Genomic DNA, 24,917 nt, shown 5'->3' on the forward strand with positions numbered 1-24,917 from the left:
ATATTTCAATACATGAATGATAGTTGCTAGAAGGGACATGAAACACGAATGAATTCTAGGCAAACAGAAAACCTCCGTTTGCATATCCACCTAGAGCCTTTTCTTAGATATTGTGTTGTGTTGAAATAATAAAATTTAAATAAAATATATACAACATTACTCAAAGCTCAAGTCCCGTTTTGGAAACTAATGTAGGGCCCTGTTAGTGAGGAGGTAAAATATAATAAATAAGATAGGATAGAAAGGAAGAAAGAACTTGGTAAAAGGGCATGCGCTGGCCCGGGGCCCGGTCAGCCGTTAAGTTAGAAAACGATTCGAGCGTAGACTATTTTGTTTTTATTTTCAATCTTTCAAATACAACGAATTTCTAAAGAATCTTTTTTTCTTTTTTAAAGAACACCCTTTTTTTCTTGGTAATAAACACATGCGTGCTAGAAATTTCATTGTAATGCGTCAAGCGCAAATATCATAAAATTTTAATATTTTAGATGAATTTAATTAAAACAAAAGTTTTGCGTATGAAGAACCTACTAAACAACTATATCACCAAATACTTCTAAAACATTCTTCTAGTTCCCTGATATAGTCTGCCCAAGATAGAGGCTCGATCCAGACGGGTGTTGCTGCGGGACCGCTGCCACTATGCTCCATGGTCCTTTATTTATATTTTTATTAAATTAATTCCAATATTACGGCTAATTGCCGTATGTTCACACTACTTCATAGTTTAACACGGTCTGGAATTGGAATCATAAAAGGATTTTTTAATAGAAAGCAAAATTTGAACCTACCACAACGACCGATCAACTACGGTAGGTTCAGTCTAAGATTGTGTTACTAAATGCATCTACTAGAAATAAAAGTTCATGGTAAGACAAACACTTTTACGTGGCTTACAAAGATTATACAGAACTTCTGTTTTTTCTGTATTATAAAAAAACAGTTATGAATACAGAACAAGGAAAAGGGTATCAATACTGTTTCTTGAAAATCGCTCACAATCAACCATGCAGCAGACCTTTCAACCTTAAGATCGTTTGGCAACACATCTCGAAGAGTAACAGTGATTTGTTTTGCAGTTTACCAGTTAATACTGAACCGCTTGTTTGTCTGCTTAACGTCTACCGTCACTCTCGACGCATCTTGGAATTTCCTCGTTTGACGATAAGCTTTAACACTATTTTAAACATCTTATTCACCCGATGACCGCCGTAGTATTCAACAATTTGGTAGTATTTGTGATTAATCCTGCTTGTCTTACCACTACAATTGCTGCAATGGTTATGCTCAACAAGTCTTGTTTTAAACCTACTAGCCCGTTCAATTACTATGGGCATTCCCTTGTTTAGTATCAACACGAAGCGTAATGATGCTGCTTTTCTCACGCTCACACAGCCGGACACTTGGGTCAGGGATGTAGAATCCAGAAGCAGGCGTAAATTAACATCAATTTGTTTTATTTAAAACGATTTTTCTAGAAGGTCTTCTAGAAGGCGTGACCTAGAAGGTCGTTAAGACAAGATGAAGTTTTATATGTTGTATGATTTTCAAAACCTTAAATTTCTGGTGCTCCCGGATCATCCAAAAATGCCGGAAGCACCAGATCATTGACTTCAAGGCGGCGTACGATACCATAGATCGAACCGAACTATGGAACACCATGCAGCAGTACGGATTCCCTGGGAAGCTGGTACGGCTGCTAAAGGCCACTATGGACGGGGTGCAGTGCAAGGTGAGAGTTTCGAGCATGCTGTCGGAATCGTTCTAATCTCACCGGGGTCTGAGGCAAGGAGGCGGACTCTCCTGTTTGTTCAACATCGCTCTGGAGGGTGTCATGCGAAGCGCGGACTTCGACATCTTGGGTACGATTTTCACTCGATCTCTTCAATTCCTTGGCTTTGCGGATGACATCGACCGTGATAGAGCTCGACTCGGAAGCAGACTATCAGTTGACAGCGACGATCTCGAGGTGCCAGATGAGTAACTTCGGACAACAACGTAAGCATCGAAATCCGAAGGCGGATTGTTCAGGGGAATCGTACCTTCTACGGACTCCACAAACTTCTGCGATCCAGAAGACTCCAACAACACACGAAATGTACGATTTACCGCACCTTGATATGTCCGGTAGTTTTCTACGGGTACGAGTCCTGGACTATGCTGACGGAGGACGCCAATGCACTCGCCATTTTCGAACGTCGGGTGCTAAGGACTATCTTTGGCGGTGTGTGCGAACAGGGCGTGTGGAGCTAGCTGAGCTGTTTGGCGGTGCTGATATCCTGACGGTAGTGAAGGCCGGAAGGATACGTTGGCTGGAGCAGGTGATGAGGATGCCAGATTCATATCCCACCAAGAAGATGTTCGTCAGCGACCCTTTCGGCACGACTCGTAGAGCAGCACAGCAAGCTCGTTGGCTGGATCAAGTGGAGTCTAACCTGTCGGAGATCGGATGCAGCCGTGGATGGAGGACTGCAGCCCTAGATCAAGTTTCCTGGAAAGTGATTTGAGACCTGGCCATGTCGACAAGACGTGCTCAATCTTGAGCAGGCCAAGAAGAAGAAGAAGACGATTTTCAAAACCAATCTAGAAGTATAATCAACATTTATTTCAAGCACAGTGCGTTGAACTAGTAAGAAAATTTTAATAAAATTAGTAAAAATAATCTGGTGCAAAGATTCTAAAATTTATGATTGGAGTAAACATTTTAAGATTTTTTTTATTTGAAATAAGTTGTGCTCATCATCGAATCATGAAATCTTACTTAGATTCAATTTTCTTTCATGATTTTTTAATTTTATTTCTTGATTATGTTATTAGTTAAGACCTGCCAGGCACAATTGCTATATTAATTTTATTTTTTGCACAATGAAAATTTGTTTTCTTCAATTATTGGAGGGTTTAAATTTGTTTTATTTCCCCAATAAAAAACAGCACGGGATGTGGCTCAACTTAAAATAAAATTAGTTGATTAAAACACATCACAATACATTATAAAATCAAAAATATTATCAAAACGGCTTGTTAAAAACCTATAACTTATTCAACATATATTTCTGCGCATCTTTCCTCGCAAGGTTTTACATCTCTGTCCAAGATTGACCACATCAGCTATGTGTTAAATGCGAGAATCAATAAAGATGCCCGTACGTCTATCCCTTTCTGGTGTCTTTGAAACGAGCATGATCTTTAATCATGTGTCTACGATCGTTTCTCATGAACTGTACGCACTTGAAGTTGGTTGTATTTGTTACAGCGACCAACAATCGAAAGCCTACGAATATAAATGATTCTCAGTCCCGTTGCGGCATAACGTTCACGGATTTGGATCGGTGAAGTTGACCACACAAGACCACTGTCTTACAGGTAAGAATCGTTTGGTTTTCGTATTTTTTGGTGATTGTAAGGAAGTGTTGTGTGCTCCTTGAAGCGTATCCTATTCGGATAATACAGTGGTTTTGGCGATATAGATTCTTAAACCTTGAACTCATCTACTTGATCACGTAAACGGCGTATCAACGTGAAGGCTATAAGGGTCATCGGCAACGTAAAACAACCCGCCTGTACAGTACGCAAGCGTTGATAACCGTGACATCAATGACACTGAGCTGTTATTGAATACCACACAACACAGCAGTGCACAACAAACTAGTGATCTTTAACAGTACTACGTTGTTTCGTTTTGTAGAATGAACCGTTCGATCGTTTGCGCATTACTGCTGTCCGTGGTTTCCATCGCCCTCATCCACGGTGGAACCGTTCCGAGCGGTTCGGGCAGGAAGCTAAACATTCCCGCGTTCAACAATGCAGGCAAAACGGTTGGCTTGGAGGTTTGGCGCGTGGAGAACTTTCAACCCGTAGTCATCCCCAAGGCCGAACATGGCAAATTCTACACCGGTGATTCGTACATCGTGATGAACGTGAGTGATGCAGGAATTGAACCGAAGTGATAAGAATTATTTTACAACTGATCTCCCATTTCATCTCTCACACAGACGAAGGAAGACAAGAATAAGGTCAAATCGCATGACATCCATTTCTGGCTCGGCACTAAAACTACCCAGGATGAGGCTGGTTCTGCGGCGATCCTTTCCGTCCAGCTGGATGATCTGCTCGGTGGCGTACCGGTACAACACCGGGAAGTCGAAGGCACGGAATCGGACCTCTTCCTGGGATACTTCAAGGGTGGTGTACGGTATCTCGAGGGCGGCGTTGCCAGTGGCTTCAAGCACGTAACCACGAACGATCCGGGCGCAAAGCGACTGTTCCACATCAAGGGCTCGAAAAACATCCGCGTGCGTCAGGTAGAGCTTGCAGTGTCGGCCATGAACAAGGGTGACTGCTTCATACTGGATGCGGGTCGTGAAATCTACGTGTACGTCGGACCGCACGCGGGGCGCGTGGAGAAGCTGAAGGCTATCAACTTCGCAAACGATCTGCGCGATCAAGACCATGCCGGACGGTCGAAGGTACACATCATAGATGAGTTTTCCACGCTGACTGATCAGGAGAACTTCTTCACGATACTGGGCTCCGGTTCGCCTACCCTGGTGCCGGACCAATCGACAGCGGCGGCTGATGCCGCTTTCGAGAAAACGGATGCCGCACGGGTGCAGCTGTACCGCGTGACTGATTCCAAGGGCAAGCTTGCCGTGGAACCGATCACTGAGAGACCGCTGAAGCAGGAGTTCCTCAAGCAGGAGGACTCCTTCATTCTGGACACTGGCAGTGGTTTGTACGTGTGGATCGGTAAGGGAGCCACTCAGCAAGAAAAGACCCAAGCTTTAGCGAAGGCACAGGAATTTATCGGCTCCAAGAAGTATCCGGCGTGGACTCCGGTCGAACGGTTGGTACAGAATGCCGAAACGGCTCCATTCAAACACTTCTTCCAGACCTGGCGCATTGCTGGATCGAACCAATCGCGTTTGGTGTAAATTTTGTTTGGCTTTTTTTGCGTAGCAACTGAATTGTTTTTTTAGAGCAATAAATGAGATTATGTACAAAATATTATTCTGTATGTTTCGGCGTGACTTTTATGAATGAAGTTAGCGAACGAAATTTCTAAATTATTAGATGTTATTTCCATGTAAGCTATTTCCATGTATTTGTGCACATTTTAGATACAGCATTTAAAACATTTAATTGAGCTAATTGTTTCTCCATGACTCAATTAGAAATTGCTCTACAGCTAGAAGCCAATTTTAATTGACTTAATTACACTGTTATACCGGCAAACGAGATATACTGCATAATATCTATGACCTTTGGAATTTTTTTCTCAGTAACCCGTCTATCATTCTACATTTAAAATTCATTGCGTCTTAAATCATTTCACACCAACCACTTTTATGCTACGTTTAATACTGGAATGTATAAATAATGCAACAATCAATTCTTTTTGCTTCTTTTAATTATTTTGTGTGTGTAATATCGCTAATGAGAGTATTCTTTATTATGTGTTCGTCCCGATATTTTTTACGCTTTTCCGTATATTTTCCATAATATACCAAAGATTTTCACGGGTTTCCTAATATTTTTGTTTTTTTTTTTACAGCTTCTCATGTATTTCACCGATCGAATTTCAAAATATTTTTCGCTTTATAACTTTCTACGCAATGAAAACATTTGATGTATTTTAAATATGACAGCTTCTATTGTCATGTAAAATTATGTCATTAGTGTGTTTAGACATACAAAGTATAGAAACACGTTTAATTTGATTCTTTCTAGACATGAGTCTAGAATCTCATTTTTATTTATCTCCTAAAGTTGTTCTTTTATTGCTAAAAAAGATATTTTAAAATTTATTCAAAAATAGCAGACAAAATGGAAAAAACTGTAGGACAAAAACGAATATATCTTGAAAATATAAAATCACCGAGGTACCCTGTAACAAAAGCTCATTCAATTTTTTACATTATTCGTTAAGTTTTCTAATTTCATCTATTTCGTGTTGTTGTCTACTTTAACTTTATGTTAGAACGTTTGTTCATCACAATTTCAAACAATTTAATTCCAATTCCAAGTTTTGATTGTTAATTAAATGTCCTGCTTTGTCACATCGAATATCATTTCCTTCTTTTTCTTGGCCTGCTCAGGGTTGAGCACATTTAGATGTCATGACCAGTTCTCCAATCTACTTCCAGGAAACACGATCAGGGCATGCAGAATATCAGCACCACCAATCAGTTCAGTTAGCTCGTGGGTCCTACTCCTTCTCCAAATGCCTCCCACAAGTGGGTCCTTAGCACCCATCAGTTTCCAGGAGTCCTACTGGTAGAGGACTACCGGACAGTGTGCGTTATATCGTGAATTTCGTGTTTTGACGGAGTCTTCTGGATCTGAAGTTTATGGAGTCTGTGGTAAACACGATTCCCCCGAACAAGACACTTTCAGATTTCGCTATTTTCGTTGTTATCCGAAGAATACCTCTACTACCTCAAGATCGTCTACGTCAACTGATACTCTGCTTCCGAGTCGGGTTCTATCTCGTTCAGAGCCCACGGCAAGCAGCTACTTTTTCTTCGTCGAATTGATCATCAATTCAATCTTATCGCTCTCGCAGGGCCGATTTTTCATTCTATCACTCAATTGATTGAGTGATGTACAATCTTACCAATGCATTAATAGATAATTTTACCATTAGCTAGATGGTTAACTGGTGTTGATTTGACAATTAAGACGGTTTGTTTGTATTCGTTGTCATCCTTTGCAGTTGTTATAATTTTTGTAAAATGAAATTTTAAGTCACAAGAACAAATTTAAAACAAATTATCAAATAATTTTTTTTTTTGCTTAAGCCTTAACGGCCTGGCCGTATTGCTCGACTTATGAATACCACGTAATGAGACTAGTCAGTCCCTGCCCCGGTCCTGCCGTTTGAATACCGGCGCCGTTGTCGCCTATACTACCAAGCCGCCCCGATTATCTAATAATTCACAATACGATTTTTCCTTTCATAAAACAATGATTAAATTCAGTTTATCTTACCAATTCACGGTTATTTGAATGTAAAGAAAAATACAATCATAAAAATAATAAGAGTTAAATTCTCTCTAATGCTGAAAATCTGACAAACACTGTTTCTGATGCGTGTGTTTTCCTCACTGTAGTGACTCATCTTCAATTCTCTCGCAACAGCTCTACATCTCTCTCCATGAGATGTTTTTGTTTGCTTCTCTATTCCATACAAAATCCACCACTATTATAGTACTCTCGCGCTGTGTTCACGTGCCGCGACGAAGCTTACCAACCCCTCCTAACGTACCAGCTCAAGTTCAAGCTCAACAATACTCTCTGTTTATCCATCACCGACACCACCCCACGTAAAAGATACGGGTGGGAAGTTCCCATCGAAGGAAAGGCTGTACTTCGCTCCCGTTCAGCGCCAATCCCCTTCCTCGCCCAATCTTACTCCGGTGACCAGCACGACGGTTGCGAGATAAACACCTCAGCTACAAATGCCGGTTCTGAGCGATTGAAGCGTTACAGTTCCGCGCAAGAAGTCGCGTGCTGCGGATGCCGACAGTGCCTCTAGTTTCGTTTGCTGCCATTTGATAAGTGTGTTCGTGGGTGGAATCGAGTGACGACTTTTTTTTGTGTCCGTGAATAAGCCGTGCTGGAAGTGATTATTTATTATTGCTACTACTACTATTTACTACTGCTGTGCTGTGCGGTGAATACGAAACGATGCATCCAGCGTTCGAGAATGCCGGCACTAGCAAGGGCCTGGAACTGTGGCGAATTGAGGTGAATACAAACGAAGGAACATTTAAGAACGGGAAGAAAAAATGAATCAAAACAGGTTTGAAGCAGGAAGCGCGAAATAAAACTGATGTGAAGATGCGTTACAAAAAATAAAACGAAAAAATTTGCAATCTACGTATAACGCGGAACTGTGGTCGCAACACTATGCCGGGAAAAATAAGTCGCATTGCTGGTGTGTTTGTGAACGTTTTGTGGTTTTTTGGTTGGAGCTTCATTTTTGTTTTATTCCTTTGATGAGGCATCGCAATCGATTTCTGTCCAATTTCGACACGGTTCAGCAGCGAACATAAAACACGGGATGGAAAGGCATAAAGAGATTGACTGGAACGGTAAACAACGCGCACAACATTATACATCCAAGCCGAGTGATGGGTTTGGCGCGATACAAGATGAAGTGTGAGGGAGCGAAGGAGGCGGTAATTTTTGTGCCAGAAAATCGATGGCACCAGACTGTCGTGCTAACGTACAAATGATACCAATATGAGCTATGATTCTCCTCCACTATTAGAAGGTCGAAATGAAAAATAGCTCCCAAGAGTCTCTCCCCTGCTCGTAGCTGGAAATTACATCAGTATCTAATCCAACCGAACCTGGTAAATAATACCTGACTCACGGAACCACAATGTTATCTGTGGCGATGCTGTTGAGCAGATAATTATCAACCATGCGTGTTACGTGCCATACTAGTGTTGTTGTCGGTCGCTAAACGAAAACGCAGCCCGAGCGCACTATAAGGTGCTAACTGAGGATCTCGACGAAAAACTCGAGATCATTGGGCATCGCATTTTCTTGCACGGTTTTAAAAATAGACACCAGAAGACATACATCAAACGCACACACCGCACTGGAATGTACTAATGCATGCCAGATGTTTTGTTTACGACCGCTCAAAACGTTGTCGGAAACGAATTAATCATGGTCTTTGTCATGCTAGTCATGGGGGAGGATTCATTATTTATTGAGGCTAAATATCAGTAAAAATTATTCATAGTTTCTTTGCTCAAGAAATACACTGCAAAAAAATGTATCACCACTCAGATGTTTTAATATGAAACGGTTAACGTACCGTGCACCGAAAACGTAACTGGAAAGGCTAATATGACTGAAACGAGATAAGATAAGAGGGCGTCGTATCGATTCAATTCTACCGATATTTATGCTTCATTTGGGACGAATTAAACACACACATATACTAGCTCACAAACGTTCAAATAAAAGCAATTAACCGTTCTCATTTTACCCTTGCAAAACCCCCTAAAGTACCGAGGGAGTTTTTTGGGGTATATTTTTAGCAAAACCGTGTTAATGTAAACTTTGCATCACGATGTATTTGCAACGATGGTTTTGTTGGCGTTGCTCACTTTGACTAGGGTAAAGTCTCGTTCTGTTTAATTAAAATGGCACGACTTGTCTACTGCCTAAACACATGGATTGTGTATACTCAAGCATACTATTTCAAAGTATGCGTCTCAACTATGGGCAAACATCGGCCCAAGGTTGTGAGCTAAAAGACATCAGTGTCGCTAGGAATCTTCTAAGCGATTCGTTTCACTGCCTCCGACCTTGTGAGTCATGGGAAATTCAACCTCAAAGTCATACGGGCAGATAAACGACGTAAAATAGTTAAAATAGGAAATAGATAGAAACGCCCCTGCTATGATTCATTGTTTACTAAAAATTGTATGTTATTGAATGTAGCCTAATTTATATTCTTTGCCAGAACTTTGAACCAGTACCGGTACCGGTGAAGGAGTACGGGAAATTCTACACCGGTGATTCCTACATCGTACTCAATGTAAGTCATACTAACATCTTTCCCAAAAGTCAAATCCCCTAACAGACGGCTCTGCTTCTCTCAGACTAAGGAATCCAAGAGTGGAGTTCTGTCATGGGATGTCCACTTTTGGCTTGGGCTGGAAACATCCCAGGACGAGGCTGGTTCGGCTGCCATACTGACGGTACAGCTGGACGATCGGCACAACGGTGCTCCGGTACAGCACCGCGAGGTACAGGATCACGAAAGTCCCCTCTTTCTTAGCTATTTCCCCGGAGGGGTCCGGTATGCGGCCGGTGGTGTGAAGAGCGGTTTCAACGAGGTAGAAACGAATGCTGCTGGCGAGAAGCGTCTGTTCCAGGTGAAGGGCGCTAAGAATGTGCGTGTCCGGCAGGTTCCGTTAACGATCGGTTCGATGAACAAGGGAGACTGCTTCATATTGGATGCTGGATACGATATCTACGTGTACGTTGGAGCGTCCGCGAAACGAGTCGAGAAAATAAAGGCCATCAGTGCGGCGGGTCAGATTCGCGACCAGGATCATGCAGGTCGTGCTAATGTGCACATTTTGGGTAAGAGCGGTAAATTATTGGCCGATAACGCTGGTAAAACTACAAAGCTTTTTTTTAACAGACGAGTTTGCAAGCTCCTCGGAACAGCAGGAGTTCTTCGATGTGCTGGGAGAAGGGTCTCCCGATGACGTAGCAGAAGAATCGGAATCGGACGAGGCATACGAGCGTACCGATTGTAAGACGATCACTCTGTATCATGTATCCGACGCTAGCGGATCACTAGAGATCAATCCGATCGGGGAGCGCCCATTGAAGCAAAGCATGCTTGATTCTGATGTGAGCAATCATAGCTTCATGATCAGCTACAGTTTCCACGATTTCTACAACTTTGTCCGTTTTCTTGTTTAGCAGGATTGCTACATCCTGGACACCGGAGCAGGCAGCATTTACGTGTGGATTGGTAAGGGCGCAACCGGTCAGGAACGCTCCCAGGCGATGGTGAAAGCACAAGAGTTCATCACCGTCAAGGGCTATCCGGTGCATACGGCTGTGCATCGCGTTGTGGAGAATGGGGAAACAACCGATTTCAAGCAGTTCTTCTCCAGCTGGCGCGACAAGGGCATCAACCATGCGCAGCTTATCAAAACCGCCATGGGTGACGGTGACGAGTCGGATGCCGATGCCGAGTTTGATGCGGAGATATTGCACACCTTCAAGAAGAATGGTGGCCGAGCTCTTGGCTTTATGCCGGACAATGGTCAGGGATCGGTAGAAATATGGCGCGTACAGGACTACGATCTCGTGTCGGTGGAGCCGGACGCGTTCGGAATGTTCTTTGCCGGTGATTCCTACCTCGTGCGGTATGAGTACACAATCAAGACTGGTGGACATGGATACATCGTGTACTTCTGGCAGGGCAAGACATCTTCCACCACTGAGAAGGGGGCCTCGGCAATGCACGCTGTCCGTATGGATGACGAACTGAACGGAAAGGCGATTCTGGTACGCGTCGCCCAAGGTAACGAGCCGCGTCACTTTATGAAGCTGTTCAAGGGCAGGATGGTCACCTTCCTGGGTGATCACGATAAGCAAGCAGCGGATGATACGAAACTGTTCCGCGTTCGTGGCACATGTTCGGATGATGTGCGTGCGGAAGAAATGACACCGAACGCTTCCTCGCTAGCGTCCGATGATGTGTTCCTGCTGAAGACATCGGGTACTGTTTACATCTGGCACGGTGTCGGTGCATCCGATCTGGAGAAGAATATGGCGGCAAACATTGCCGGAGTGGTAGCACCTGACGCAAGCCCAGAAGTTATTGAGGAAAATTCTGAACCGGAAGAGTTCTGGAGCGCTCTCGGTGGAAAGGATGAGTATGATCGTGAGCTCGATCCGGCCGGTGCACCGTTCTTGTCAGCTCGTTTGTTCCACTGTCGCATTCTGTACAATAAGAAGCTGCGTGTCGAAGAAGTGCCACACTTTGAGCAAGATGTAAATATGTCCTTTCCGATGGGTTATTGCTTGCTATTGTTAATTGTATGCTGATCTTCTCTCGACAGGATCTCAACGTTGACGATGTTATGGTGCTGGACGGAGGTGATGAGATCTACTGCTGGATTGGTAATGGCGCGACTGAGGAAGAACGCAGCAAGTCGATCGACATGGCCCGACAGTACATCCGAACTGATCCGTCCGAGCGTACCGAAGAGACGGTTCCAATCGTTATTCTCAAACAGGGCGCTGAACCAAGAAGTTTCAAACGTTTGTTCCCCACTTGGGATGATGCATTCTGGGAGGTTAGTCGTTAGGTCGCTGTCCAGTGTTGTCTTTACATTGTGCTGGTAGTCGTGTGAGATATAACCAAAACCCCCTCCTGGTATAGGCTGCGAATACTACGAACTGTAGACTATGCCACCACTTTACCTAACCCTTTATTTTCCTTATCGCTTATCTAACATAATTATACTTTTTCCTCAGTCCACTACTGCTCGTTAATTGGTTATCGTTGTTTGGGTTTGAGCTTAATGCCTAGTTCGTAATCGTGCCGCCGTCTGAACTGTAGACTTACTAAACCACTACATGTAAAAATTGCTTGCTTGCAACCAGTTGTCTCGTACGGAACGGTTTGTTTAATGTTTGAAAAATATGAAACGAATTAATCCTTTACTTAGTATAGATCTTTCCAAATGATCGATAGTTCAAGAAAATTCAACATTTCTTCTTGTATTTTTGTGTGTCTCTCTCTCTCTCTTTTTACAGTCCCAATTGTCATACGAAGCGTACAGGAAGCAGGCGTTGGAGCAAAACCAACATGCTGCTTAAATACGCGTCGATCATCATGAGTCATTTACCTCATCAACCGGGTTCACATCATTTTACTATTCTATATGCACTATGTTGAAATAAAGCTTAAAAAATATTCAACACTTCAAAACCGATTTGAGTGTTTTTAATAGCATTAATAAATTAATCAAATTATAATCATGCAAAGATGTAAATTATACTTTCTGCTGGGATGTGTTGGGTCTTGTGCACGACTGGTAGCAGAGGCGACTGCAGCTCAGTCTTCACAAGGCAAGACCGAGGTTCAAATTAGTGTTTTATGTACCTGAGTAAGAGTTAGAGAGGGATTTTATTCTTATTAAATAATTAAAATTAAATAATTCTTATTAAAAGATTTTACAACTTGTTTGGCATTCGTCGCAAACAGTTTTCAACTTTTTTGGGAATCATTATTATCAAAGTCGCTCTCAAGGAGTTAATAATTGCCAGAGAAATTCGAATCGCAAAGAATGTTTAAACTCTTTTGAGATTCGAATCGCAAGGAGTTTTGTATGAGTATGGGGACGCCTTCTGCCTTGTTATAACGACTACCAAAAGAGTTGGTAAAAGATTTGAATCCCAGCAGGTAGTGAGTAAAAGTGTATTATTTGCTTGATCACCAGTTTAAATCCCATTTGGACCGTTTCCCTGTAGTAAAGACTAATTCTTCCACTAACGATGATTTTTATACACTAGATGACCAGCATGATCAGCATGAAGAGCTATGAAGTAAAAAAGTGCTGTCGTTCACAATCTTCGAAACGTCCTTTACGAAATTTACACATTATCAAGGAAATGATAACGAATTGCAGTTAACAGCCTTTTTCTGAGTTGGATTCATTCACTAGAACTTAACGCAAGGCGTCGATTAACGATGTTTAACTGTGTACAACGTTGTAAATTATAATCTCTCGGTTTAATCAGTAATATAGCAAAGATGATAAAATAGCAAAAACCTTGATCACTCATGTGAAACGTTGTACAATTCATTTGATTAGATAATTGGGGTCGTAAATTTTTAGCCTGTCTCGCTAGCATCAATAATCTGTTGTGTCAGAAAACCGTATTAATATCATTATTACCTAGTGTATTCAACACTTTTTTCCTTGGTCCAAAGAAAAATTGGCATTCAAAAGTGTGACAATTTTTGAAACGATTGAAGCGAATGCAATTTTAGAAGTACAAAAGTAAATGATTTTTTTAGCAGAACCATTATTTACCTAATACAAAAGCTTGCTAAATAAGGCATTGATCATTCATCGTACTTTATTCATCTGTAACTTACAATTCTAACCAAACTCAAAACTGTCAGCAGTGCGTCGTATCGTTGTCGATCGGATTGCATACATTTCGGCGCCTCACCGAAGCAGTTATTCAGCCGCCTCTATCTCATCGTGCAAACCGCTCACATCTTCCTTGTTGGAAAGCTTTTCCCGGAGCTCAACACACTTGTCCGAATCGTCCCGGAACTCTTCCGGACAGGCGAGTGTAAATTGACGCCACAGACAAAATACAAAATCAAACCCTTCCGGATTACATTTAGCGTCGTCGCTCGGCACAAAGGCACTGTCGGACGCTTCCACCTCGTCGAAGCACTGTTTGATAAATCCTTCCGCGAGCGGTACCTTCCACTCGATAGTGCTCATATGCTCGCTCACCACCCTGGCAAGGTCCGTATGCACGAGTTCACCATTTTCATCCGCTATGCCCTCCTTCTTGGCGATACATTCGGTGATACAGTTCAAGTGTTCACGATTCTTCATCATCTCCTCATCTGCGTAGGGAGTACAGCTTCTTTAGAAAATGAAACACTTGCAATTATCACACGCTTGCGAGTTACTTACGAGAAACTTCTCCCAAGCCGAGCTCTCCAATGCAAGCGGTACGAATCTCGGCAAATTTGGCATGAATTTCACTCTGGTCAAATCCATCGTTACAACAGCGCATAGAAGCATCGCGACGTACTCTCGGTGCAAACACTGCCCGTTCGAATCGCCCTGCTGCTGCAACGCTAACCACAACAAGCAGTCCAAGCAAAATCAACACTTTTCCCATTGCTTATTCACTGTACGGAAGGCTCGGAGAGATTAAACTGGCTACCGTGCATGCAAAGCTAAGCTTTTATATTGATGCACCGCTTGTATGACCCGCAAGATGTCGATAAGCAGCTTTTCGCCGAGGTGATCGTGTCGCTGATCGTACATTAATTGCCATCTCCGGCAATTTGATAAAGCAATGTCGCTACGGTAATTTCACCCGCGGTGATTTTCTCACAATTGTTGTACAGCGTTTAATGTTCCAATATGTGCCATGTGCCCGACCATATCGTCAACAGCCTCAGTGAAGGAAATGGGCTTTCTCAGCAACCGGTGTACAAACAAACTCTGTTGGATCTACGATCAAAATGCTTATAATTTCGTTTCTGTAAGTGAATCACCTTCAGTGTGTGGTTAACTCTGACAATTGCCTCACTGTATCATTTGAAGCAATTCCAGTTTTCCTACAACAATATACTCCGTTGACTTCCGAAATTAGCACCAACATAGGACAGGAAAAAAAACCATTTGTTTGTTGTGTAAACATTTGTAAACATCGGTTACTCTGATGTCTCTTCAGTTGTCCAATGTGTATATTGGTCACGATTAGGCACTTCAGAAGATCATTGACCTGATTCATAGGGGCAACGGCACAAAAGGCAAACCCGATCAACTGGAAGGGCAAGTTTTCTACAAATGGTGCAAAAATAAGTTCATAAACGAATGGTTTTAGGTTTAGAGGCGGTTCGAAGTGGAAGAATTTAAGCAAGAGTATACAAATGGATGAGCCAGCCGGGCATGTACGCTCCTTCAGCTTATGAGCATTCTCTATCTTCATGTTCGGAATCTTAAGCCCATCAATCATCAATCATATTTTTTGTATGTGACTTAGAACGAAGGAGAAAGGAAAAGGAACCCCAACAACTAAATAGAATATGTTTCGAGTGGAAGAGATTTTGATGGAAGTACTCGAAGGAGTTAATAATCATGTTGCACCTCATCGTTTTCAAATAATTTTAACATCTGTTAAAACTATTTCCATAATCGTTATCTTCTATTGGGAGATGTTTCCTATATGCCTTATCGCCATAAATTAAAACTAAAACTTAAAATTGTTAAACTTCAGCCTATTAAACCCAAGATTTCATCACTTTTCACCCGTTCGTCAACCATTGATAGTTTGATCTCTGATCTTGTACAAATCGATCTTTAACTCCAACCAGACACATCAACACTATCCAACCTGCAGATCAGCTGGAAGATCGCAAAGTATAATGATCTGCACAAACATACTTGTGATGTAAGCGACTCTTCAGCCAGTCATCTTTTCTTCGCAATTCTTCCTGCATTCGGCTTTCCTATAAATAGTGCTCACTGATGTTTGCCAACATCAAATTCTAACAAGCTCTAGAACGGAGCTGATCTTCTCGACTTACCGTGCAGTATTTTGGTGGTTCTGTGAAAATGTTGAAGTTTGCCGTGTTCGTTGGTTTGATCGGGTTCGTGGTAGCGTACGATTTTCAAGATTCCTACTACAGTAAGAGCAACAAAAATCAGTGTTTAAATTGAAAGCAATTCAGGAATTCACGGTTCTTTGCCTGATTTCTCCAAATAACAGATGAACTCCTGCTGCAGGACTTACTCGACGATGCGGATGAACCAACAATGATGGGCCGCTTCCGTCGCTCTCCATCAGACGCACAGGACGATAAGTGCAAGCGTCGCTTCAAATGCTGCAATGACGCGAACAATGACAATTTGGATAAAATTCACGAAATCAAGAAGCAGTGTTTTACCGAAGTGCGCAACAAGAATAAAGCTGATGGATGTAAGTATGACGCCGAGGTCTGGAATGAGATGGAGAAACCATCTTATCAGCAACATAAATTAATTCCCTCTGTAGCATACGAACCGGTGGATTTCTTCTCGTGCGAGCGGCTGAACAAAACCAAGATGGATGTGATCTGTGCGATGGAGTGTGTTGGTCGCAAGAAGGAAATCGTCAATGACGATGGAACTCTCATCGAAGCTAAGCTGATGGAGTTTGTGAAGAGCAATTTTGCGTCAGACGATTGGCAGCAGCCCTTATTGGCTGGCCACATTGAAACGTGTGTGAAGGAAGCGAAGGATAAGGCTGTCAAGAGCCCGCGTGAAGCCGGTCAGTGTAACTCGGAAGCGTCCAACTTTGGGTACTGCATGTGGCGTCAGTTGGCACTGGCTTGTCCCAAGGATAAGCAGGTCGCCAACAAGCGCTGTGATCGAATCCGTGAGAAGTTGGCAAACAACGAACCGCTGCACTACTACAAGGCTGAACTAGAGGATATGTAAAGGATAAGGGAACGCATTTACAAGACTCACTGCAACAACTATTGATAAACAATAAAGCAATCATGCTGACAGCATACAAAATTGAATGAATGATAGTTTTTTTGTGTTCATAAATGTTTATTCATGTCGTTGTATTCTTGGACATATTCGATCGGACATATTCTCTCGGACTTGGACCCGGAAACTCGGAGATATTCGATTTATCCAATAAAGATAATGGACTAATATTTCCTTGCTTATTACTGAGTTTGTATCTGAAGCGTGCCTGTGCGTGTGTGTTAATCGTGCCAAATGTTTCGTAATTCGTTTTCTTTGTTCAATGGAAACACGTTTAAAAATTAAAAGGAATTAAATTTTTAATATGTCTATTTTTTTCATAAGTAGAAAATTTGTGTTGAAAGACGTCTGTCGTACAACAAAGAGACTGTCATCTAGAGAGATTAAGTTCATATTGTTAAACTTCATATTAATGGCTTACTAGAGCTAATGATTTATTTATTTATTTCATGTTAGTTCGATGGACTGCTAACCCCTGGTGTTCAATTAGAACACAGTTTACATGATTATACGCACTCTACACGAGACCACTACGGAAAATATCGTAATTGGGCGGAAAGATAGACAGACAGTAGCAAAAAAGGTCCATAGTTCGGTGATTGTCATCATTGCTCGAAGTCCCAAGCGATCGGGTAGGGGTAGGTACAAGCAGTGGGGTATTAACCTATGTGAGAAGGTAGCGGCCGCTAGGGGCCTCGCCAACCAGGGGGTCCTTGCCGACCAGGGAAGTTTGCCGACTAGGACGCTTCGTCGACGAGAGAAGCTTCACCGACTAGGGGGCCTCATCACCTAGGAATGATTTGACATTTTCTCTAGAATGTTATGTAAATTTCTGGTTTGAATCACCGTTTGGGTTCTCTAACCGCCGCGTCCTCTAAATTTTTCTCTTGTGCAGAATGTAAACAGTAGTCAATTGGCCCGGTTACAGGGCTACGCAACATAACTCCAACTACGTAACAAAACTGCGGGGTATATCTTAATACCGCAATGTACGCTGCTTCGGTATGCATAAAAACATACTCAAATTTTACCGGCTAATAATTTAAGAGTTGAGGCATTTCGGGGAAAGTGGCCAGCGTTTTTGTTGGAGTTGTTCCGCGAAGATACTAATCGATGGTCCGAAAAGATCTAAAAGGCTCCACATTGCGCAACAGTTGATTATGATCTAAATTCTCTGTAGTGTATCGATCTCGATGGTTCCGATGAAAATATTTGCAAAAATCATCCACGTACGGTGGTGAGGATAGTGAGGCATTCGTTCAGAAAGAATGAGAGCGAACAGTTGCACGCAGCTGAGAGAGCATCCGAAATTAAACAGTTTCCTGGAGTGCACGATCCCACTCGACATCGTCTTGCAATAATCCGGCTGCAGTGACTACCTGTTGAAAGGAATCTCAAATGGTACCTTCTACTGTCCGTAGATCCATACGTCAATGTGCATGCGACTACAATGTTGACTTCAACTCAAAAAATCGTGTTAGCATAGTGTGATGCAGTGGCGGTTTAAACTATAGGAGGAGTTAGTGATTGCCATAGGCCTCGCTGAGCAGGGGGGCCTCGCCGACCAGGGATGCCCTGCTGACCAGGGGGGCTCGTCGACCAGGAAGGGTCTCGACAGTCGTCGTGAAAAATTGCTAGGATACCCTGTAAGCAAAAGAATAATTAATTTGGTGTAAATAAAGTTGTCTTTTCTAACCAGAACACTTACGAAGGAAAATATCGGTGGGCGGTGTTAGACTTGAAATCTGGCGTTCCATTTATTTCAAGAGTTTTGAGTACTTTACCTCTAATCAAGGTAAACCCTTCAAAATTTAACATACCTGTAAGGCGTATTTCTTTTTGATAATCCAAAGACATCTGGCCAATTGGAACCGTCGACGTGCGTTAAAAGTCCCCCAATACAATGTGTAACCCTAAAGTCTACAAAGTTCCAGAAGGAAAGATACTAAGCAAGAATTTTTCCGATTGCCTGAACAATCGCTATAAGGAAGATTCAGGAAGATCAGTGAAGATATTGAAATGATACCGATCTCTTTATTAAGACCGTGAGCCAAGGGAAATTTTAAACTGCTAAAATCAATGTCGAACTGTCAAACTATTTCAAAATTGGGGTTGTCCCGTGTTGGTAGCTTGCGTAACCAGCATAAAATTGCTGTAATTAAGCTACCCCTGTATTTTTAATATTGGAATTTTTAATATTGGATTTTAAAAGTTTTGAAGAATGTTGGAGACTGACTTTTGTCTGTATCCCGAGATTACCCAGTCGATGGATCATTTTTTGCGTCCTTGGCAGATAGGGGAGTTTGGATATCTAGCAGCGCCCTTGGGCATATTGTTCTATTGACAACATTTTTGGTCCCCCGCTGCATCCACCCTTTGTTTAGCTACCTTTCTTCCTTTCCCTTTCCAAACGAACAAACGGAGATTCCGCCATATCTTCATGAGAATGGTACCGTACGATCTAGTGCATAAAATCCTTTTAGGCGGCCCACGTAGACAAAGGAGGCTTGGTAGACCCGGGAAGAGATGAAGTGATGACGTAGCTGCGTGTCCGCAAAAAAAATCCAGAATAATGGATTTGCAGACGTAGAGCGCCAGATAAGTAGCATTCACACCAAAAACATATCAAAGTTACCTGAACCAAATCTCTTTAACGCCAGATAAACCATTAAGATACGGACATATTTAAACCTTCTTTAATAAAGCTATCCAATTACGAAAAGGCGCTCAAAAAATGCATAATCCATCCAGCTTTTGCAAGACATTTCGTCCAGACACATACCGCCCCACTGTCTCGCCGGCCAAGATATCTGGATCCTTCTAATCCCAAAAGAAAATGCGCCACACGTCCCAAATTTGGAATCCTATTTTCGCAAACTGATTGCTTTTCGGCTACGAGTAACGTAGCCAGCTGGATTACGAATGGAACGCAATAGATAACGGACATGTATGAGGTGAGCTGCCAAATGTGCGGAACAACGGTGCGATGAATTGAAGCCGATTCGATGTGATGGACTGCTTGAGGGATGGCAAAACGGAACTAACCACTGATAAAGACAGATATCTCGACGCACTCATCGAGGGGAAATGTAAACAAGCTGCCATTGTAAATTACTCCCACCGGGAGGGAGTTTCTGCTTCGCGCGATGTTTTTTTCAATAAATCACTGTGCGATGTTTTTTTTGTTCGGTGTATCCACATGCACTAGAAGGTACTGGGTTTGGTGATGCACGATAAAATGGATACCGAATTCCATAGTTTAATTCTATGTATCCCTTTTGCAGATAACAAACTAACACCTGATGGTATTTCATTGTTCGGTCTGGCTAAAAAAATCTCACTTAAAACCGTCTGCCTTGGTTGGACATTCGTTTAGTTGAAAGTTGACCGTGGAACTAGTCATACTAAAAAGATAAAAATCAAGGTATATCAAAGTGAAACGCAAGGTATCAAGTCTGAACCTAATTGTCTATTTATTCTGTGACTTATCTACGCAAAGGAAGTGACCCAAAAAAAGTGACCTCTAGCGTTCAAATTAATCGTAATGTTGAAGCTATTGCGACTACTACCGGTGCGACATTACGCGAAGGAAGGATTTGTGCGTGTGTCTCTGAGTGGCGTGAACACCAACCGAACCTTCTCCAGTGATGTGGATCCGATAGTAGATCTACCCGGTTTGGGGAAGCTTAAAGGCTCGTACACTAAAAGTGCCTGGTCTGGAACACCCATTCAACAGTTTCTGAACGTCCGGTACGCCGAACCACCAGTGGGAGAGAACCGATTTAAAGCTCCAATACCCGTGCAACCGTGGGATGGTGTGCAGGATGTATCGGTGCGCGGTCGTGGAGCTCCCTGTTACGGTGATCTGAAGAAGCTTCCCAAAGACCAGTTAACAGCAGAGTTGGAAGATTGTATTAGCTTGTGCGTGTACACCAAAGACACTACCGCGAAGCGACCAGTGGCCGTTTACATACATGGCGGCGGTTTCTACAGTGGTAGTGCCGCTCAGCATCCACCGGAGTATCTGCTCGAGAAAGACATTGTGCTCGTTGTGCCACAGTATCGTTTGGGACCGCTTGGATTTCTTTCCACCAAAACGGACACGATTCCCGGCAACGCTGCCATTATGGACGTAGTGCTAGCCTTCGAATGGGTACAGAAGAACATCGCCCACTTTGGAGGAGATCCCGAACAGGTGACGGCCGTCGGACAGTCGGCCGGTGCTGGTATTCTTTCGTCGCTCCTGTTCAGCCCTGCGCTGAAGGAGTCATACTTTCAGCAGATAATTCTTCACTCGGGTGCCGCCTTCGGTAGCTGGCTGTTCGATCACAATGGGGAAAAGAATGCAAGGGACATTGCACGTCGGGCTGGATTCGATCCGAAGGCACCGCTCGACCAGGTCGAGAAGTTCCTGGTTGAGTTGGACACGTACACACTGCTGAAAGCGTTCATGCATCACAATGTAAGCGAATACAAGGTAAACTTATTTACTGTGACCATTTAATAAGGATTTCCGTGCCTTTTTTGGCTTTTATACAGTGGCAAGGTCTTCACAAGGGAATCAACAACACCGGTGGCCGTATGACGATCGGTGGACCTTCGCAACTCTTCCCCAAATCACCGTACGAGGTAATGAAGGCTGGTGGAGGTAGGAAAAATATTCCCATGCTGACGGGTGTAGTAAAGGACGAGGGAACCTTCGCGCTAGTGGACGTTTTTACTATTTTGACCGCGTTGAAGTTGCATGACAAGAAGGACTTCTTGCGGTTTGACGTGATCGAAGAGATCCAACGAATTCTTGGCACGGTAGAGGTGTCTTGCTCTGTTACACCGCTTGCCGTCAAGAGTATGCTGGATATGGAGGCTGCTGCCAATGGCGATATCCTGAAGATGATTCCAGGACTGATCGATGTGAGTAATAGACGCAGAGCGTTATTTTCTTATTTTATTTAACATTTTCTTAATTGAACTCACTGAATAACAGCTTTGTGGAATGCATCTGATCAAGTCAAGTGTACTACGGTTGGCACAGTACAACAGCAGACACACGCCAGATCAAACGTTTGTGTACTCCTTCGACTATCGCGGGGAGCACACCCGGTTCGGTTACGATCAGGACATCCGTCACATTCCATTCGATGGTGGCGTGCATCATACAAACGATCTGTTGTACCTGTTCCCTTACCCACCAACGGCTGCCCAGCTGAACGAGCAGGACACGAGCATGGCAAAGAAAATGGTGGACCTCTGGACATCGTTCATTGTGGATGGAGTTCCCAAATCACAAGACCTTCCCCATTGGCCTCCATTTAATCGTAAGCATATCTCACACACAATGTCCACCTTCTAGACCGTACTAATCCCGTGTGATTCATCCATCCCGTCTCTTTGGTTCAAAACAGAAATCTTCGGTCCGTACATTCACCTTGACCGGGAGCTAACGGTGGGTAACAACTTCCTGGACGAATTCACGGTCAACGCGGATGCGGCTCGGCGACAGCGGCAGCAGCAAAAGGAATCCCCCGTACCCAAACACCCAGCCCAGAGCAGCAACAGTGCCGCTACCACACCGCACCAGGACGAACTAATCCGACGGAATTTAGCCCAACAGCAACAGCGGGTCTAGCGTTTTTTAATCCACTGTGACAAATCTTGCGATAAACCAAAGCAAACAAACAAACCGTACAAATCGGCGGCAGAAACAGTACCCCCGAGCACCGCCTGACGCCTGTCACGAGACAGCCGGGGTGGACGGCTCTCCACTTGGTAGGATATTGTTGCGTGGCGTAGAAGTTATCTATGCTCGACGCAGATAGCACGAACCCATCGATAGATGCTGATAATGAAGATTATATGATAAATGTATTTCTGCTACATCTGCACGCACTTTTCCCACAGTAACTTGGTTGGCCAGAGTATCTTTCATGTTGGGACCTGAAGGAATGGAAGAAAACACTATTTTTGAACTAACTAAGTGTTAAAATAATTAAGAATAGCCTTAAGGATTAATGAGACGATGTTTTGGGGTTTTAGTTTACTAAATAAAACAATCAATTAAATTTAAAGTTTATTAATTCTATACATTGCAAGTAAACAATACAAGGACTTTTCAGGACCATTTTTATAGCATGTGAAAGAATGCTATAAAAATGGTCACGGCCTGGCCGGATTTACGACGGAGTAAAATGTTACAAATTTTTCAATTAAAAAATATGACTTTTTTGATTTGGTTTCCTACGTGTTTAAGGTTCATTGTAATAGAATTGCTCATGCATATAATCAAAATTTGCTGTAGTGCACAAACTGGAGCATGTTGTAGCAAACTGAATTGCCTTTTTCTGTCATCTCCCAAGACTTTTGCACAATCTTTCAATTCGTATAGCTTTAATTTTTTTCTATTATCTTCATCAACACGATATCTTCGATTTCGATCAACTAGAACTGAAATGAAGCAGCTCATTTCATTATTATATCTTCAGATTGCTGTAGGACATCTTGAACCGCTTTAAAGATGCAGTGCAAGGTGAGAATATCTAATATGTTGTCAGAATCATTCGAATCACACATAAGTCCGAGGCACGGGGACGGATACTCCTGCCTACTCTTCAATATCGCTTTGGAAGGTGATATCGGAGGTGCGGATGACTTGGACATCAACGGCAAGACGACAGAGATGGTGCGTCCTACTCAAACGTGAAGCATCAAGCATTGGATTGATGATCAATGCAACGAAGACGAAATACCTGTTTGCCGGAGGATCAGCCCATGACAGAGTCCGGTTGGGAAGCGCCGTAGTAGTTGACGGGTAGAAGAGTTTTGCAATCTTGGCACAATCGTCGCTTCGGACAACAATGTCAGCAGCGAAATTCGGAGACCCATTGTGCATACTAAAACTCGAGGAATCGTGCATACTATGGCTTTAACGGTTCGCTGAAATCCAGAAGACCGAGACCGCACGAAATGTGAGATTTATTGCACACTTGTTCACCCGGTGATCCTGCTGTAGTTACCCGAACTCCGAAAGGTCTCGATTCACCTGATCCAGCCGACTGTGCTTCCTGACTCGTGCTGGACTGAGGGTCGTTGACAAATAACTTTTTGGTGAGACCCCCCAGGACCTTTTTGGTGAGGTTCTGGGGACCTTCGCCACCGTCTGGATGTCCAGTTCGCCGTACAGTTCAGCAAGCTGATTCATCCTTCTCCTTCACACTCCATACCTCAACATGCGTGGGAAGCTGTGCCAGGAGTCGGGAATTATTGTCGACCGGACGACTTTCTGTATCGTGAGCAGGCAGAAAAGAGAGAGAAAGAGAGAGAGAGAGAAAAGAGAGAGCGAGAGAAATAAGACATATTGATGTTATTTAAAAACACGTGACCTTTGATCGTGTGTGGTAAAGCCAGTGGGACCCATGTCGATTTACAGAGCGTGACCAGGGATTCGCGATGCCTCTGCCATTTATACAACAGATCCTATCCTTATGATATCCGGCGCTCTTTAAATATTCCAATGGCCAATTTCAGGAGATCAAACTCTGTCGTAGCCCCAAGAAAGCTCGACACCCCGAGCATCCGCTCAGTTTGCTTCTTCTTTGATTTGCCGCCCCAAGTCTACTCCCTGAATTTATCAGTGCTTGAACGACTGTGTCTGAAATTTCTTCTACATACGGGGAAGTGCACAAAAAAGCATTGAAGACACATAATCTGATTTGACCGATTGTATCGATCCGTTATCAGATTAGATAATTTTATTATGTTGTCTAGTACGTTCCACTGTCGAACATACTGGTACAGTCTGGACTTCTTCCAGATTCTTTTTGAATGTCTGATCCGAGAAAATGCAGCGCTTACAATGGTATTTGGACTTTTATGCCTTTTTTGTTTGTCTTTCGACGGTTTGTGTTGTGTGTTTTAGTATTTATTTGTTAAGTCCTGGTGTTTAGCCTTAAGGCGCATACTGTTCATGTTTTTTAACATATTTCCCAACACTATTACACAGTTGAACAGACATTTTAAACTTCCATTTTCCGACCGTTATACTCAAGCGCCTAATGGTATGCAATTAAAAGACACACTTATCGCATATAACCATTACAGCATTTATTTAAAATTGAAAACACGTTCGCT

The 24,917-nt window shown here is 42.9% G+C and overlaps 4 protein-coding genes across 15 annotated transcripts in view; 3 read left to right on the forward strand and 1 right to left on the reverse strand.

Annotated features, from left to right (window-relative positions):
* LOC126556322 (ras-related protein Rab6) overlaps positions 1–24,917 on the forward strand; it is a 467,299-nt gene that overhangs the window by 408,507 nt on the left and 33,875 nt on the right. Inside the window, exon 1 of one of the 8 annotated variants that reach the window (XM_050211573.1) lies at positions 14,931–14,935. The exons of the other annotated variants lie outside the window; for them this stretch is intronic. The gene's annotated coding sequence lies outside the window, so the exon portion shown is untranslated. Of the gene's footprint in view, positions 1–14,930; positions 14,936–24,917 lie in introns of those variants that run through there. 8 annotated transcript variants of the gene reach the window in all.
* Positions 3,223–12,433, forward strand: LOC126568843 (gelsolin). Of its 5 annotated transcripts, none has more exons than XM_050225497.1 (7): positions 3,223–3,363; positions 3,663–3,917; positions 9,624–10,110; positions 10,172–10,386; positions 10,459–11,541; positions 11,610–11,846; positions 12,310–12,433. In XM_050225497.1, the coding sequence occupies exons 2-7, from the start codon at positions 3,687–3,689 to the stop codon at positions 12,370–12,372; spliced, it is 2,316 nt and encodes a 771-aa protein (XP_050081454.1). In that variant the 5' UTR covers positions 3,223–3,363; positions 3,663–3,686; the 3' UTR covers positions 12,373–12,433. The 5 variants fall into 5 exon arrangements, with proteins under 5 accessions (XP_050081454.1, XP_050081453.1, XP_050081455.1 ...); XM_050225496.1 differs by having other exon boundaries at positions 3,686–3,917; positions 12,310–12,430; XM_050225498.1 differs by having other exon boundaries at positions 3,686–3,917; positions 10,462–11,541; positions 12,310–12,430.
* On the reverse strand, positions 13,701–14,427 carry LOC126556327 (uncharacterized). Its single transcript, XM_050211581.1, has 2 exons — positions 14,217–14,427; positions 13,701–14,146 (listed from the first exon to the last, which is right to left on the reverse strand). The coding sequence occupies exons 1-2, from the start codon at positions 14,425–14,427 to the stop codon at positions 13,743–13,745; spliced, it is 615 nt and encodes a 204-aa protein (XP_050067538.1). The 3' UTR covers positions 13,701–13,742.
* LOC126567448 (glutactin-like) lies at positions 15,873–22,419 on the forward strand. The gene is given in 6 exon segments (XM_050223669.1): positions 15,873–15,945; positions 16,027–16,236; positions 16,312–16,728; positions 20,372–21,255; positions 21,333–21,704; positions 21,778–22,419. Coding segments are annotated over 6 exon segments (2,598 nt in total).

Source organism: Anopheles maculipalpis, chromosome 2RL (assembly GCF_943734695.1).
Source record: "Anopheles maculipalpis chromosome 2RL, idAnoMacuDA_375_x, whole genome shotgun sequence".
NCBI classification, from domain to species: domain Eukaryota; kingdom Metazoa; phylum Arthropoda; class Insecta; order Diptera; family Culicidae; genus Anopheles; species Anopheles maculipalpis.

Excerpts from the sequence above, each read along its gene's own strand:
- LOC126568843 (XM_050225497.1), top strand. The coding sequence starts at position 3,687 with ATGAACCGTTCGATCGTTTGCGCATTACTGCTGTCCGTGGTTTCCATC. Across the intron at positions 10,111-10,171 it reads TGCTAATGTGCACATTTTGG|ACGAGTTTGCAAGCTCCTCG; the intron begins GTAAGAGCGGTA and ends TTTTTTTAACAG. Across the intron at positions 10,387-10,458 it reads AAAGCATGCTTGATTCTGAT|CAGGATTGCTACATCCTGGA; the intron begins GTGAGCAATCAT and ends TTTCTTGTTTAG.
- LOC126556327 (XM_050211581.1), bottom strand. The coding sequence starts at position 14,427 with ATGGGAAAAGTGTTGATTTTGCTTGGACTGCTTGTTGTGGTTAGCGTT. Across the intron at positions 14,147-14,216 it reads CGGCTTGGGAGAAGTTTCTC|ATGAGGAGATGATGAAGAAT; the intron begins GTAAGTAACTCG and ends CTCCCTACGCAG.